Source organism: Rhizophagus irregularis, chromosome 3 (genome assembly GCF_026210795.1).
Source record: "Rhizophagus irregularis chromosome 3, complete sequence".
In the NCBI taxonomy this organism is placed as follows: domain Eukaryota; kingdom Fungi; phylum Glomeromycota; class Glomeromycetes; order Glomerales; family Glomeraceae; genus Rhizophagus; species Rhizophagus irregularis.
In genome coordinates, this window is record NC_089431.1 from 3,919,494 (window position 1) to 3,936,118 (window position 16,625).

General features: G+C 24.9%; 5 protein-coding genes across 5 annotated transcripts; all 5 read right to left on the reverse strand.

Annotated features, from left to right (window-relative positions):
* Positions 1-348: 348 nt before the first annotated feature.
* Positions 349-1,828, reverse strand: OCT59_020968 (uncharacterized protein; the record flags this gene model as incomplete). Its single annotated transcript, XM_025316524.2, has 2 exons — positions 349-1,498; positions 1,572-1,828. 2 exons carry the CDS (start codon positions 1,826-1,828, stop codon positions 349-351), a joined length of 1,407 nt encoding a protein of 468 aa, XP_025180283.2.
* A 321-nt stretch (positions 1,829-2,149) lies between these two features.
* On the reverse strand, positions 2,150-3,783 carry OCT59_020969 (uncharacterized protein). The gene is made up of 2 exons (XM_025312207.2): positions 3,497-3,783; positions 2,150-3,428 (listed from the first exon to the last, which is right to left on the reverse strand). Exons 1-2 carry the CDS (start codon positions 3,751-3,753, stop codon positions 2,255-2,257), a joined length of 1,431 nt encoding a protein of 476 aa, XP_025164130.2. The 5' UTR covers positions 3,754-3,783; the 3' UTR covers positions 2,150-2,254.
* A 759-nt stretch (positions 3,784-4,542) lies between these two features.
* OCT59_020970 (uncharacterized protein) lies at positions 4,543-6,044 on the reverse strand (the record flags this gene model as incomplete). Its single annotated transcript, XM_066149530.1, has 2 exons — positions 4,543-5,716; positions 5,788-6,044. The coding sequence occupies 2 exons, from the start codon at positions 6,042-6,044 to the stop codon at positions 4,543-4,545; spliced, it is 1,431 nt and encodes a 476-aa protein (XP_065990426.1).
* A 2,304-nt stretch (positions 6,045-8,348) lies between these two features.
* OCT59_020971 (uncharacterized protein) lies at positions 8,349-9,552 on the reverse strand (the record flags this gene model as incomplete). Its single annotated transcript, XM_025323177.2, has 2 exons — positions 8,349-9,225; positions 9,296-9,552. 2 exons carry the CDS (start codon positions 9,550-9,552, stop codon positions 8,349-8,351), a joined length of 1,134 nt encoding a protein of 377 aa, XP_025164243.2.
* Positions 9,553-10,129: 577 nt separating this feature from the next.
* OCT59_020972 (uncharacterized protein) lies at positions 10,130-11,800 on the reverse strand. Its single transcript, XM_066149531.1, has 2 exons — positions 11,490-11,800; positions 10,130-11,422 (listed from the first exon to the last, which is right to left on the reverse strand). The coding sequence occupies exons 1-2, from the start codon at positions 11,744-11,746 to the stop codon at positions 10,270-10,272; spliced, it is 1,410 nt and encodes a 469-aa protein (XP_065990427.1). The 5' UTR covers positions 11,747-11,800; the 3' UTR covers positions 10,130-10,269.
* Positions 11,801-16,625: the final 4,825 nt, after the last annotated feature.

Sequence of the window (16,625 nt, forward strand, 5' to 3'; positions counted from 1 at the left end):
TAAAGCTTGCATTTTGTTGGATGCAAGGGTTTTATTGAAATTTTAAATCTTCTTATTTTACAATACAATTTTGAAGGATCGATGACAAAAAATAAATTGCTTCATAATCTGATGACAAATTAGCTTTTAATTTCCTTGATCTTTTTAATATGATTACAAAAAAAAGAATAATCAAACAGAAAACTCTTATTTATGACTATTTTAGATTAAAGAGAATATAAATCAATTGGTAATGTTATAGCCACGATAACAGATATTTAATTTTACACAATAAATATAACCTTAAAATTTAATAAAATGAAATTACAGTACCTTGATAAATTTGCTTCAAATTTGAAAAATATTAAATTAACTTTTTTTTATAATTTGAAAGACTTCATATTCCTCCGCAAAGAACCTATCTTCAATTTTTCTGATTCGCTTTTTGTAAGAACATTTTTTACTATAACTCTTATCGCGATCCCTTATAGTAAGGTCATCACCTTGTTTGCCAAATAATGGACCGCAATTACGTGCATTAAATATAGCAGATTGTTCATCCTTCACACGACTTAAAATATGTTTTTCGATACTATCAACACTCTCAAAAGAGAATATAAAACTATCCTTAGTAACGCTATAACTACATTCAGATTTCCACTCAATTGGATTATAACCTCCAAGAATTTCGTTGCTGTCATTCACTTTAATGACCGATACAGTGCGAGATTGGCCATCACAGATCTCATGGAATTTACTTGGTGCAAAGCCATCACGAGTTCCACGAAGTATTAATTTGAATTCATATGAAGATGTCAACTTATCTGTAATACTTAATTTATCAATCCATTTCAAGATTAATTCAGCATGTTTAAATGTAATGATATTTGAATCAACATTTATTGATTTACGAGGTTTTGATTTAATAATTGACATGCTATCAGGATGTAAGTTTAGTAAGGTACTTAATAAATCCACATATAATTCTTTAGGCAATATATCCCTATAAGGAATTACTGTGTCTGAAATTTCCTTAGAAGTTAAATTATAGAATCTAATAAAAGGAATACAATGTTGTAAAGTATTCTTTAATACATTGAAATCGTCTTTTGACAAACTTGCAGGATCAGAGGAAAGTTCAGGATTTTGAGCATGTCCCCATTTAAGAACATTTTCCCAAACTTGAACTTCACTCATTTGAAGATTTTCATTTTGAATGAGCGAAATCAAAATTTTTTCTGAAATTAAAGAATAATTTGATGAATTAAATATCTTTTCTGGCTCTTTGGAAATTAAATCAGTACAATATTTTTGAAGTTCCAAGAAAGAATCATTTACGAAACTCGTTTGATAAATAAAATTAAAATTCTGCTCCATCCAATTGGCATTATTTTTAATCAAAGTTAATTGTAAATATTCAACTAATTCTTGAAGATTAAGTTCATTGGCGGCAATCAAGATTTTAATGATATCTGAAGTATCATATTTTCCTATCGAAAGACTTCCTCCGTAAATATATCTGAATCAAATTATAAAATTATATAGTATTTATTATAATAAAATAATAATTTAATTCTTGCTTCTTTTCTTACCTTAAGATTGCTTGAAAAATTTCAGGTAAAATATTTGGTAATTTAATATGTGTTAAAATTCCATCATTCTTCTTTTTATTTGTTGACAAAATTCTTCGCAAATAAGGAGAACGATAATTTAAAATAACCATATGAGCTCGAAATATTTTTACGCTAGGGTCATTACCAACTTCAATTGTAATATCATAATATTCTTCATCGTTCAAGATTTCAAGTAAATTTTGTGATAATTTCGATAAAAATTTATTATCACTCATTTTAATTAATTTTTTTTCTTTCTATGAAAAAAGAAACTTTACATAAGCTAATTTTGTAATTGGATTAACCTTAAATATTTGATTTCTGAATCGGGAAATCAAGAATTACAATCGTTACATTGCTAGTATAATTTTGGTTAATGTGTACAGTGATCTATCGATATAATAATTTAATAATATTAGTGATACTTGTAAATTATAATTTTTCGTATTCGACACATTCCTTTCAGCTTTCACTTTTCCCGAATTTATTTTTAAAGATATGATGTAATTCATTTACTATATTATGTAAAAGATGTCATGGCATATTTTTTATATTTTTTATTTTTCTAATTTTTATTTTGATTACAATTTTAATGATGCAGGAAAAAAACAAATAATAACTCCATGGAATCTGATAAATTTGTGACAAATTCTTAAAGTTTGTTAACCGTCCATTTCTTTAATAATTTGAAAAACTTCATATTCCTCTACGGAAAACGTATTTTCGGTTTTTCTTATTCGTTTTTTATAAGAATTTTTTCTACAATAACTCTTTTCATAAAAATTATCACCAAATATAGCAAGATCATAACCATGATTACCAAATAATGGACCGCAATTACGTGCATTAAATATAGCATGTTGTTCATTCTTCACACAACTTAAAATATGTTTTTCGACGCTATCAACACTCTCAAAAGAGAATATAAAACTATTATTAGTAACGCCATAAACACGTTCGTCATGCTTCCATTCAATTGGATTATAACCCCCAAGAATTTCGTTACTATTCTTCACTTTAATGACCGATACTGTACAAGACTGGCCATCACAGATCTCATGGAATTTACTAGGTGAAAACCCATCACGAGACCCACGAAGTATTAATTTGAATTTATATGAAGATGTTAACTTATCTGTAGTACTTAACTTGTCAATCCACTTCGAGATTATTTCCGCGTGTTTAAATGTAATGATATTTGAATCGACATTTTTTAATTTTCGAGGTTTTAATTTAGCGATTGGCATGCTATCAGGATGTAATAGACTTAAAAAAGTTTTAAATAAATCCACAAATAATTCCTCCGGTAGAATTTCCCTATAAGGTATTACCGAATCTAAAATTTCTTTTGAAGTTAAATTATAAAATCTAATAAAAGGAATGCAATGTTGTAAAGTATTCTTTAATATACTGAAATCATCTTTTGATAATTTTGCAGGATCAGATGAAAGTTCAAGATTTTGAGCATGTCCCCAATTAAGAACATTTTCCCAAACTTGAACTTCGCTCATTTGGAGTTCATCACTTTGAATAAGAGAAATCAAAACTTTTTCTGAAATTGATGAGAAATTTAATGATTTGAAAATTTTGTCCGGTTCTTTGGATATTAAATCGGTACAATATTTTTGAAGATCCAGGAAAGAATTATTTTCAAAACTTGTTTGATAAATAAAATTAAAATTTTGCTCTATCCAGTCCGAATTATTTTCAATCAAAGAGGTTTGTAAATATTTAACTAATTCTTGAAGATTAAGCTCATTGGCAGCAACTAAGATTTTAATAATACCATCTAAAGTATCATATTCTTCAAAAAGAAATTTTCCTCCATAAATATACCTAAATAAAAAAATTTTTTTAATAATCAAATTAATAAAAGCAAGATAATAATAATTTAAGTTTCTAACCTTAAAATTGATTGAAAAATTTCTGGTGAAATAGTTGGTAATTTAATATGTGATAAAGTTCCATCATTTTTCCTTTCATTTTTTGATAAAATTCTTCGTAAATAAGAAGAACGATAGTTTAAAATAACCATATGAGCTCGAAATATTTTCACGTTAGGATCACTACCAACTTCAATTGTAATATCATAATATTCTTCATCGTTCAAAATTTCAAGTAAATTTTGGGATAATTCTGATAAAAATTTATTATCGCTCATTGTAAAATTTTTTTTTATAAAAAAAATTCTAAAAGTGCTAATCATGTGATTGGTAAACTTTAAATATTTGTTTTCTGAATCGGGAAATCAAGAATTGGCAAATCATTATTTGTTAATTCTGGTCGGTAATACTAAATTACTATAATTGGAAAAAGAAATTAGTCACCTTTGCGGCCAACATTCATAATTCATTGCAGTAAAAATAATTTAAGAGTGATAGCCTATTTATAAATTATAATTTTGCATGTATTCGACACATTTCTTTACATATCGCAAACTTAATATGATTTATTCCCATTTAGGTAAGCACGTGTTATACTTGTAATATTAAAATAGTAAAGTAATAAAGCTTACTACGTTATTTGATTTTGTCGAAGATCCCAAATAAAAAAATGTAATATAATTCGATGGCGAATAATTTGATTTTTAATTATTTGATCATTTTTATAAAAATTACACAATATATAACGGCAAATTCTTTTATCTCTGGTTATATTAGAGAGAATATGAAACTACCATTGTAACCAAATTTTTATATTGAAAAATATCTTCCGAAAATTCTGCTTTTGATGATCACAAATTTCGAACGATCATGAGATCGAAGAATAATACCCAACTAATTTAAAATTGAACAAATAATGCCGATTTACAGTACAATATATTATTAAATAAGTTCATTTTTTAGGTCATTATAAATATATCTTTAATTTATTTTTACAATTTCTATATTACAAATGAATATTTCCAATCTGGTAATTTGTGACAAACTCTTGGAAGAATGTTAACCGTCTATTTTTTAATAATTTGAAAAACTTCATATTCCTCCACAGAAAACCGATTTTCGGTTTTTCTTATTGGTTCATAAGAACGTTTTCTACAATAACTCTTTTCATAAAAATCATCACCATATATGGCAAGGTCTTCACCATATTCACCAAATAATGGACCGCAATTACGTACATTAAATATAGCATATTGTTCATTCTTCACACGACTTAATATATGTTTTTCGACGCTATCAACACTCTCAAAAGAGAATATAAAACTATTATTAGTAACGCCATAAACACGTTCGTCATGTTTCCATTCAATTGGATTATAGCCTCCAAGAATTTCGTTACTATTCTTCACTTTAATGACCGATACAGTGCGAGATTGGTCATCACAAATCTCATGGAATTTACTAGGTGAAAACCCATCACGAGAACCACGAAGTATTAATTTGAATTCATACGAAGAAGTCAACTTATCTGTAGTACTTAATTTGTCAACCCATTTCGAGATTAATTCAGCATGTTGAAACGTAATGACTTTTGAATCAACATTTTTTTGTTTGTGAAAATTACGAGGTTTCAATTTATCGATTGGCTTGCTGTCAGGATGTAAACTTAAATAAGTTCTAAATAAATCCACAAATAATTCCTCCGGTAGAATTTCCCTATAAGGTATTACCGAATCTAAAATTTCTTTTGAAGTTAAATTATAAAATCTAATAAAAGGAATGCAATGTTGTAAAGTATTCTTCAATACACTAATATCATCTTTTGACAATCTTGTAGGATCAGAAGAAAGTTCAGGGTGTTGAGCATGTCCCCATTTAAGAACATTTTCCCAAACTTGAATTTCATTCATTTGAAGATTATCACTTTGAATAAGAGAAATCAAAATTTTTTCTGAAATTGATGAAAAATTTAATGATTTGAAAATTTTGTCTGGCTCTTTGGATATTAAATCGGTACAATATTTTTGAAGTTCCAAGAAAGAATTATTTTCATTATTTTCAAAGCTTGTTTGATAAATAAAATTAAAATTTTTCTCTATCCAGTCTGAATTATTTTCAATCAAAGAAGTTTGTAAATATTTAACTAATTCTTGAAGGTTAAGCTCATTGGCAGCAACTAAGATTTTAATAATATCTGAAGTATCATATTCTCCAAAAAGAAATTTTCCTCCATAAATATACCTAAATAAAATTTTTTTTTTTAATAATCAAATTAATTAAAATAAGATAATAATAATTGAACAATTACTAACCTTAAAATTGCTTGAAAAATTTCCGGTGAAATATTTGGTAATTTAATATGTATTAAAGCTTCATCATTTTTCTTTTTATTTGTTGATAAAATTCTTCGCAGATAAGAAGAACGATAGTTTAAAATAACCATATGAGCTCGAAATATTTTTACATCTGGGTCATTACCAACTTCAATTGTAATATCATAATATTCTTCATCGTTCAAAATTTCGAGTAAATTTTGGGATAATTCTGATAAAAATTTATTGTCACCCATTATAATTAATATAATTAATTTTTTTAAGAAAAAGAAATTTTCAAAAGAATTTATGATTGGATCACCTTAAATATTTGTTTCTAAATTTGGAAAACAAGGATTACAAATCGTTACAAATCATTTTTGTTTAATTCTAGTCAGTAACATTAAATTACTATAATTAGTAAAGGAGAATTAAGAATTATTATAATCAGCTACAATTTGTGGTTGCAATTCAATAAAATACTATCGTAATATTTTTAGTAATAAGCATATAAAAATTGACATGTATTGTACTTGTTGAATAACTTACATTGTAAAATGCTAAAACTCACATTTTTCTGAAGTATGAGTTTATTGAAATTTTAAAACTTTTATTTCGCTGAAATTTTGAAGAATCTATCTAATTAAAAAAATGTTTGTGTGAGAATTACTGATCCAGATTCTTTATAATTAAGACCCGCTTGATCGGCAAGTCATGTTGTACCATCTAATCCAATTCCGGTTAATGAAATTTTAACCGATCTAAATTTTTTCGGTTCCCCTTTTTTTTTAATTTTCATTTTTTTTTCTTGAACCGATCTTTTACAAATGGTTCTTTCTTTTTTTTCAAATTTCTCTTTTCTCTTTCGAAACACTTCCTTTTTTTTCTTTTTTTAAAAAATTTTTCATTTTTTTCCCTCTTTCTTTTTTTGTTTTTTTTTCATTCTTTTACCCATTTAGATTTTGTTTTTTTTCCAAAACCGAAAAATTATTATTATTTTTTTTTTATTAAATAATCTTTTAAGACTTATATTATTTTTTTTCAGTCTTTTTTTTCTAGACCATAATTATTATTATTTTTTTTGAATTTTTTTTTCGGTCTTTTTGGACCCTTTTTTTTTAAAAAAAACCGATTTCTTTCGTTATCCTTTTTCTTTCCCCCAAATTTTTTTTTCTTTTTCTTTTGAATTTTTTTTTTCTCCGGTTGGCTTTTTTTCCAATCCGAAATTTTTTTTCCCCTTTTCCTCTTTCGGTTTGACTTTTTTTCTTTCAAACCGAATTTTTTTTTTCCCAAATACATTCTTTCACCATTTAGGTTTGGATCGATGTTGCGGCGCCACGGAAATTGCCTTTTTTCCCGATTCTTATTATTAATAATAATATTATTTTGTATCAAGCTCAATAATAGACTAACATAATTAGTACTTATTTATTTATTTTTTGTAACAATAGATCGTTATAATTAATTTTTCTGGGAATTTTTTTTTTCATAACAATAGATTGTTATATTAATTTTTCTAGGAATTTTTTTTTTCATATTAATTAGTGAGATATTTTCTTTTTTATAACAATAGATTGCTATAATGAATTTCTATGAGATATGGTAACAATATATATGTATATTTTTTCAACAGAGGATGTAATTTTTTTTAAATTTTTTAAGATAAAAAAAAAAGGATTTTTTTTTGTAACAATGTAACAATAAACTAGTACTTATACAAAATTGATTTTGTAATGAATTTATAAATTTCACAGTACTACAACATTTGTTTCGTGTGATAAATAAAATTTTCATTTAATAATAATATTTCATATAGTATTGTATAACACTTGCACGCAATTCATTATTATTTGTATAATCATATAAATTGTGTAATTTATTACATTTATTTCCTACTAATGCCATTATTATAATAATAAAAAACTAGACCTATTCACACTGCATGGCAAATAAAATATCAGTGTGTTATTAACTTATTATTACTCTCTTACTTGATGGGCAAGTATCATCTCCGGCGCAACGCGACGGCTTATGCCTAACATGATTTCAAAAAAAAAAACAATAAAACGGAAAATTCTTATCTATGACTATTTAAATTAAAGAGAATATAAACCATTACTATTGGTAACGTCATAGTAGCTAACGATCAGATTTCAATTTGGTTGAATTGTCTCTATAAATTTTTATCTTTGAAAACAAAGAATTAATAAATAAGTACATAATTAATTATACACAATTTTTGAAACTAAAATTTAAAGATGTAAAAAAATGAAAATAAATTTGCTACAAATATTGATGAATATTAACCTTTTTTCATAATTTGAAAGACTTCATATTCTTTTGCAAAGAACCTATCTTCAATTTTTCTGATTCGCTTTTTGTAAGAACGTTTGTTACTATAACTCTTATCGAGACCCTTTATAGTAAGGTCATCACCATATTCACCAAATAATGGACCACAATCACGTAAATTAAATACAGCAAATTGTTCATTCTTCACATGACTCAAAATATGTTTTTCGATACTATCAACACTCTCAAAAGAGAAAATAAAACTATCATTAGTGACGCCATAACCACTCGATTGGATTATAACCTCCAAGAATTTCGTTACTATTCTTCACTTTAATGATCGATACAGTGCAAGATTTGCCATCACAGATCTCATGAAATTTACTAGGTGCAAAACCATCACGTGTTCCACGAAGTATTAATTTGAATTCATATGAAGATGTCAACTTATCTGTAATACTTAATTTGTCAATCCATCTCGAGATTAATTCAGCATGTTTAAATGTAATGATATTTGAATCAACATTTATTGATTTACGAGGTTTTGATTTAATAATTGACATGCTATCAGGATGTAAATTTAGTAAGGTTCTTAATACATCCACATACAATTCTTCAGGTAATATATCCCTATAAGGAATTACTGTGTCTGAAATTTCCTTAGAAGTTAAATTATAGAATCTAATAAAAGGAATACAATGTTGTAAAGTATTCTTTAGTACATTGAAATCATCTTTTGACAAACTTGCAGGATCAGAAGAAAGTTCAGGATTTTGAGCATGTCCCCATTTAAGAACATTTTTCCAAACTTGAACTTCACTCATTTGAAGATTTTTATTTTGAATGAGCGAAATCAAAATTTTTTCTGAAATTAAAGAGTAATTTGGCGAAATAAATATCTTGCCTGGTTCTTTGGATATTAAATCAATACAATATTTTCGAAGTTCCAAGAAAGAATCATTTATGAAACTCGTTTGATAAATAAGATTAAAATTCTGCTCCATCCAATTTGCATTATTTTCAATCAAAGATAATTGTAAATATTCAACTAATTCTTGAAGACTAAGTTCATTGGCGGCAATCAAGATTTTAATTATATCTGAAGTATCATATTTTCCTATCGAAAGACTTCCTCCGTAAATATATCTGAAATAAATTATAAAAAATCAAATAGTATTTATTATAATAAAATAATAATTTAATTCTTGCTTCCTACCTTAAGATTGCTTGAAAAATTTCCGGTAAAATATTTGGTAATTTAATATGTGCTAAAGTTCCATCATTCTTCTTTTTATTTGTTGATAAAATTCTTCGCAAATGAGAAGAACGATAATTCAAAATAACCATATGAGCTCGAAATATTTTTACGTCTGGGTCATTACCAACTTCAATTGTAATATCATAATATTCATCATCGTTCAAAATTTCAAGTAAATTTTGCGATAATTTCGATAAAAATTTATTATCAATCATTTTAATTAATTTTTTCTTTCTATGAAAAAAAAACTTTACATAAGCTAATTATGTGATTGGATTATTTGTTTCTGAATCGGGAAATCAAGAATTATAATATTAGCTCTGGTCGGAAATATTAAATTACTATAGTTGGAAAAAAAAAATTAGTGTGATTTTAATAGTTACGTACGATGATTTCATATTCATTAATATTCATTGCGATATCATACAATTGGATGATTAAACAACAAGCTGGAAACACAATATCAGAAAAGCAATAATGTCGTCATTTATTGATACTTTACATTTAAATTATAATTTTACACGTATTCGATACATTGACCTGAAAGAAAAAAACACACGTTAGTATAACGTTCGTTAAAGAAATTAAGATCGATAATGACCATAAAAATTGTCTCGCCCAAAAAAGAATTTTATACATACTGATTTAACTCCTTAGATTTATTACGGGTCTTTTTACTTATTGTGAATTTATTTTTAAAATTAAAAGAATCAAATGATTTAATTCATTTACTATATTATCGTATACTGTATTTTTCACCCGCCTCTCAATGATTATATTCATAAAAAAAAATTTAATATTGAAATCATGTAAAAAGATGTCATGGTATGTTTTTTTTTATTTTTCTAAACGCTATTTTGTTTATAAATTCAATGATCCATAAAAAAATACAATTGAAATCCGATAAATTTATGACAAATTCTTGAGGATTGTTAAGAACCTATTTCTTTTATAATTTGAAAAACTTCATATTCCTCTACAGAAAACATATCTTCAGTTTTTCTTATTCGTTTTTTATAAGAACGTTTTCTACAAAAGCTCTTATCATAAAAATTATCTCCCCATATAGCAAGGTCATCACCATCTTCACCAAATAATGGACCACAATTAGGTACATAAAATATAGCAGATCGTTCATCTTTTACACGACTTAAAATATGGTTTTCAATATTAAAAGAAAATATAAAGCTATCCTTGGTAATGCCATAAATACGTTCGTCATGTTTCCATTCAATTGGATTATATCCTCCAAGAATTTCGTTACTATTCTTCACTTTAATAACTGTTACAGTGCGAGATTGACCATCACAGATCTCATGGAATTTATTAGATACAAATCCATCACGAGATCCACGAAGTATTAATTTAAATTTATATGAAGTATTCAGCTTATCTGTAATATTTAATTTTTCAATCCATTTCGAGATTAATTCAGCATGTTGAAACGTAATGATATTTGAATCGACATTTTTTATTTTACGAGGTTGTGATTTAACAAAAGATACGCTATCAGGTTGTAAATTTAAAAAGGTTCTTAATAAATCCACATATAATTCTTCGGGTAAAATTTCCCTGTAAGGTATCACTATATCTGAAATTTCTTTAGAAGTTAAATTATAAAATCTAATAAAAGGAATACAATGTTGCAAAGTATTCTTTAATACACTGAAATCATCTTTTGACAAATTTGCAGGATCAGAAGAGATTTCAGGATTTTGAGCATGTCCCCATTTAAGAACATTTTTCCAAAGTTGAATTTCACTCATTTGAAGATTGTCACTTTGAATAAGAGTAATCAAAACTTTTTCTGAAATTGATGAGAAATTTAATGATTTGAAAATCTTGTCCGGTTCTTTGGATATTAAATCAGTGCAATATTTTTGAAGTTCCAAAAAATTATTTTTGAAACTCGTTTGATGAATAAAATTAAAATTTTGTTCTATCCAGCTCGCATTATTTTCAATCAAAGAGTTTTGTAAATATTTAACTAATTCTTGAAGATTAAGTTCATTGGCAGCAACTAAGATTTTAATAATATCTAAAGTACCATATTCTTCAAAAAGAAATTTTCCTCCATAAATATACCTAAATAAAAAAATTTTTTTAATAATCAAATTAATTAAAATAAGATAATAATTTAACAATTTCTAACCTTAAAATTGATTGAAAAATTTCCGGTGAAATATTTGGTAATTTAATATGTATTAAAGCTTCATTATTTTTCTTTTTATTTGTTGATAAAATTCTTCGTAAATAAGAAGAACGATAGTTTAAAATAACCATATGAGCTCGAAATATTTTCACGTTAGGATCATTACCAACTTCAATTGTAATATCATAATATTCTTCATCATTCAAAATTTCAAGTAAATTTTGGGATAATTCTGATAAAAATTTATTATAACCCATTATAATTAATTATATTTTCTTTTTTTTTTTATCGTTTTAGAAAAAGAAATTTTCAAAAGAATTTATGATTGGATCAACCTTATATATTTGTTTCTAAATTTGGAAAACAAGGATTATAAATCGTTACAAATCATTGTTTAATTCTGCAGATAGATTATTGAAAATTATGTGATTAGACCTTTGTCCAATGATTATTTTATTTACTATAAAAAAAAAATTGTAATTCCAAAAACTATAAAAAAAGTTTTGAAATAAATAATAGCAAATTGATAAAAATTTTCGCAAATATAAAGGAATATTAAAATTATAAAAGTTATTACTGATTAGATTTTTTATAAAAAAATTTGCCAAAATCTGGTTAAAACTGATTATTAAAATTGGAAAAAGTTGCTATTAGTCAGTAATGATTAATGAATATAGTTTATTTGAACTATCATACTATTCAATCGAATAAAAATCATTTTATTCCCAAAGATGAATTGTTTTTAGTTAGTAAAAAAAAGAGCGAATATTTCATTAGTGATTTGTAATAAATAATTAATAATTAATTTAACAAAAATTTTTATCATTTACCAAGATATTTACTAAATTGCCAATGTGATCTATTAGTATTGTTCTATTTCAGTCAGTTTCTTTCATTTCAAAGCCACAAGAATAAACCTAAAATGGTAGAAAAAGAAGTGGCTTGATTAATAATATTCAAAGAAAAAAATAATATTGTTAGACGGATGATTGTCAAATGTTATTTACCAATAAAGTCACAAGATCAAACCTAAAATGGTAAATCATTTTTCAATTTAATATAGTTTATTTAGATCAGTAAACTAATACTATTATAGTTTAAAATAAAATTAAAAAAAATTGTTTAATATAAACAAGAGGTCACTTTCATGGGGGAGTTTGACATGCTTTAAAAAAAAAATGACTTCGTTTTATAAATATGCAGCTCTCCTTTATAAATAAGCTTCGTTAAAATAAATAAATTTTTTAAATCTAGCTTTTTCTTAAATAAAATGAATAAACAAATGATGTTTTCCATTTATAATGAGTAAATTAAGTATAGAGAAATGTCTTGTTATAAGTTAAAATAGTAAAATAGTAAAAATTTGAGGGGATTGCTAAACATTGCCTGGGGTCTTTTTCCAAATATGTCACATGATGTACAATATATGGATTAATCGGATTTTTTTCTTAGCTAATTTTTGATCGGCTAAACTTAAAATTTTATCACGAAAGATATTTTTTTAAAAAAAATTTGCAAATATATGTATTCAAAATAATCTAATCTAATGAAATTTTATTTGCAAGTATTAAAATTTAAGTCACACATTTACGATTTTAAAGAAAAAAATCACTGTATTTTTAATGAAGTGATACAAATAAAAGAAACAATAGTAATAAATAAAAAGATAAGTAAATTACAATGATCAAGAAGAAAGATGCTAATAAAAAATGAAATAATAATGGAGTAATGGAAAGTAATAGAAGATGAAAGGGAGTAAAAAAGAGTAGTGAGAAGTGATAGGAAACAAAAAGGAGAAATATGGTATGATAGATGAAGAGGAGTGATAGGAAACGAAAAGGAGTGATGAGAAGATGAAGAGGAGTAATGGGAAGATGAAGAGAAGTGATGGAAAGATGTAGAGGAGTGATGGGATACGAAAAGGAATGATAGGAGACGAAAAGGAGTGATGGAAAGATGAAGAGGTATTATTTAATTAATTATGATTATTAATAAATTATTAGTAATATATTATGTATAAAAAAATAAAACAAAAATTATATGTTCATAATTCATTATTATTTAATAAAAATAAATAAACAAATGTGTTTCCGTAAATATTGATTTACCAATTTTGAGAAATTAAGCTAAATTGGATGGTGAAAATTCTAGTGATATACTGCAGTTTTATTTAAATAAAATAATAAATGTTTTGTTTGTAATAAATAAACGATTAATATGCTATGGTACAATTATTAATTATTAAATTAAATTAATATTAATGTTTTTTACTATTTTTTTTATTTAATATGATTAAAAAAAAAAGTATTTTTAATTAAAACACTATTTAAATATTTAAATATTAATTTATTATTAATGGGTGTAAATTATTTATTTTGCAATCAAAAAAATGAACAGCCAGATTGACATGTTACGGCAAAATTGTATTTTTTTAAATGTTATTGTTATTAAATTAATTATAATATATTTTACTTATACATATAATTATTAATAAATTAAGATTTAGGAGAGAAATAAAATTTTTACTTTACAAATAAAGGTTGTTTACATAACTGTAGATTTACTATATTTTTTTTCTAATTATTGTTATTTATTAATAATATAATCAAATTTCAGAAAAACTAAATTATACCAGCTCAAAATAGCAAGGTCAAATGAGTTAGTTATATTTATTTTTTACCAGGAAGCAAAAAAAGTATTTTTTTTTTATAACTGGGAACTAACTATTACTAATTAATATTAATAAATGTCAGTTACCGAACATAAAGAAAGGGCAAAGTCCGATCTATTGTTGAAAAAAAACTAAAAAAATAAAAAAATTTCTAATGAAAAAAAAAATCTGATCTGTTGTTAAAAAAATTTCAAAAAAAAAAATCCTAAAAAAATTTCTAAACGGTCTATCATTAAAAAAAAATAATAAATGAAAATTACTAAACGATTCTGTTGTTAAAAAAAAAAATAAAAAATTAACTAACGATTTATCTATTAAAAATAAAAAAAAAGTTACTAAATGATCTATTAAAAAATAATTAAATGATCTATTGTTAAAAAAAAATCTCCATTTTATATTAAAATAGTGCGCTTCGCACTTTTTTCTATTAAAATATTAATTAAATGGTGCGAAACTCACCATTTATTTATTAAAATTGTTCGTTTCGCACTTTTTTCTATTAAAGTATTAATAAAATGGTGCGAAACTCACCTTTATTTATTAAAATTGTTTGTTTCGCACTTTTTTCTATTAAAATGTTGATAAAATGGTGCGAAACTCACCATTTATTTGTTAAAATGGTGTTCGCACTTTTTCCTATTAAAATATTAATTAAATTGTGCGAAACTCACCATTTATTTATTAAAATTGTTCGTTTCACACTTTTTTCTATTAAAATATTAATTAAATTGTGCGAAACTCACCATTTATTTGTTAAAATGGTGTTCGCACTTTTTCCTATTGAAGTATTAATTAAATGGTGCGAAACTCACCATTTATTTATTAAAATTGTTCGTTTCGCACTTTTTTCTATTAAAGTATTAATAAAATGATGCGAAACTCTCCATTTTTTGTTAAATGGTGCGTTTCGCAATTTTTTCTACTAAAATGTTAATAAAATGGTGCGAAACTCTCCATTTTATATTAAAATAGTACGTTTCGCACTTTTTTCTATTAAAATATTAATTAAATGGTGCGAAACTCACCATTTATTTATTAAAATGGTGCGTTTCGCACTTTTTCCTATTAAATTATTAATAAAATGGTGCAAAACTCACCATTTATTTGTTAAAATGGTGCGAAACTCTCCATTTTATTTATTAAAATATATGTGAGTTATCCCCAAATTGACCGATCTACGCAAACTCAATTTATGGGTTTAAAAAGTAATCTTATATAAACTCTATGCAAACCCATTTGTGAGCTATATCAGTATTATTTGGGGGCCTTGCGGAACCTTAACTAAAAACAAATTTTTAATTAAATAGAGAAAATTTAGAAATTATTTTTTTAAAAAAATGTCACGTGATGATCTCTATTATGTTCGTTGACCGTAAAAGTTCAAAAATTTTATTGATCAGCAAAAGTAATTTTTTTTAAAAAACCTACTATTTGATGGCTCAAATTAATACACAATGAAATTGCCACAGAAAAGCCCAAATCGCAATTTTACTCTAATGATTACACTATTCAATTCATATTCAGTTTCTTTAATATTAATATTAATATAAACTAAACTTAAATATATATTTAAATTAAATATAATAATTAATATAATTCTTCCGGAAGAAAATTTGATGAAAATCTTACCCATAATCTGATAATGAACAAGGTAACCTCGGACGATCATTTTTTAAAAAATTTACCCAAGAATCTGGAACCAAAAATGATCAGCATAATTAAATTCCAGATTTATATAGATTGACATTTCAATTTCCAAATTTATTTTGATGAATTTTGCATAAATATTATAAAATTAGTCATCGGTAAATATGCTGATCTACAAATTTTTCCAAATCCCATTAGTCACCAGGTGATCTGCCATCTCTTTAATTCGTAAAAAAAAATACAGGCCTCTTCAGTATCAGTATCAGAATCTGAATCTGAATATAATAATGAATGGTCATTTAGGTCGCACAAATTTCTAAAAAGGTGATTTTTTTTGGAAAAAGGAAATTGTTTATTTGTTTATTACATTAAAGAATAAAGATGATAAAAAATATATAAAATTTCATTTTTTAATGTAACACAAATCTCTTGGCGGACCATTCTTAATTATATTATGTTAAACAGTTTAACTAGTGTTGTGACTGTTGCGTGTAAAAATATAAACAAAATTACTGCGGAATATGATTCTTGTTAAAAAAACTCAAATTACTTATTTAATAGATATTATTCTTTTAAGCAATTTGCGTAAATATTTATCGATATTACTGATATAATTCTTGAAATTGATAATTAGAGACACCGTATTACTAATCTATTAATATACTTTTATTCTAGTCGTTCTATAGTAAAAAAAAGCTTAGGGCTACTGTATAAGTCGCAAAAATTAATGTATTGTTAATAACGAATAACAACGACCTTATATTTCGTGTGCAGTATTTCATTAGAATACAGTATAGTAACAAGGGAGCAAATATTAT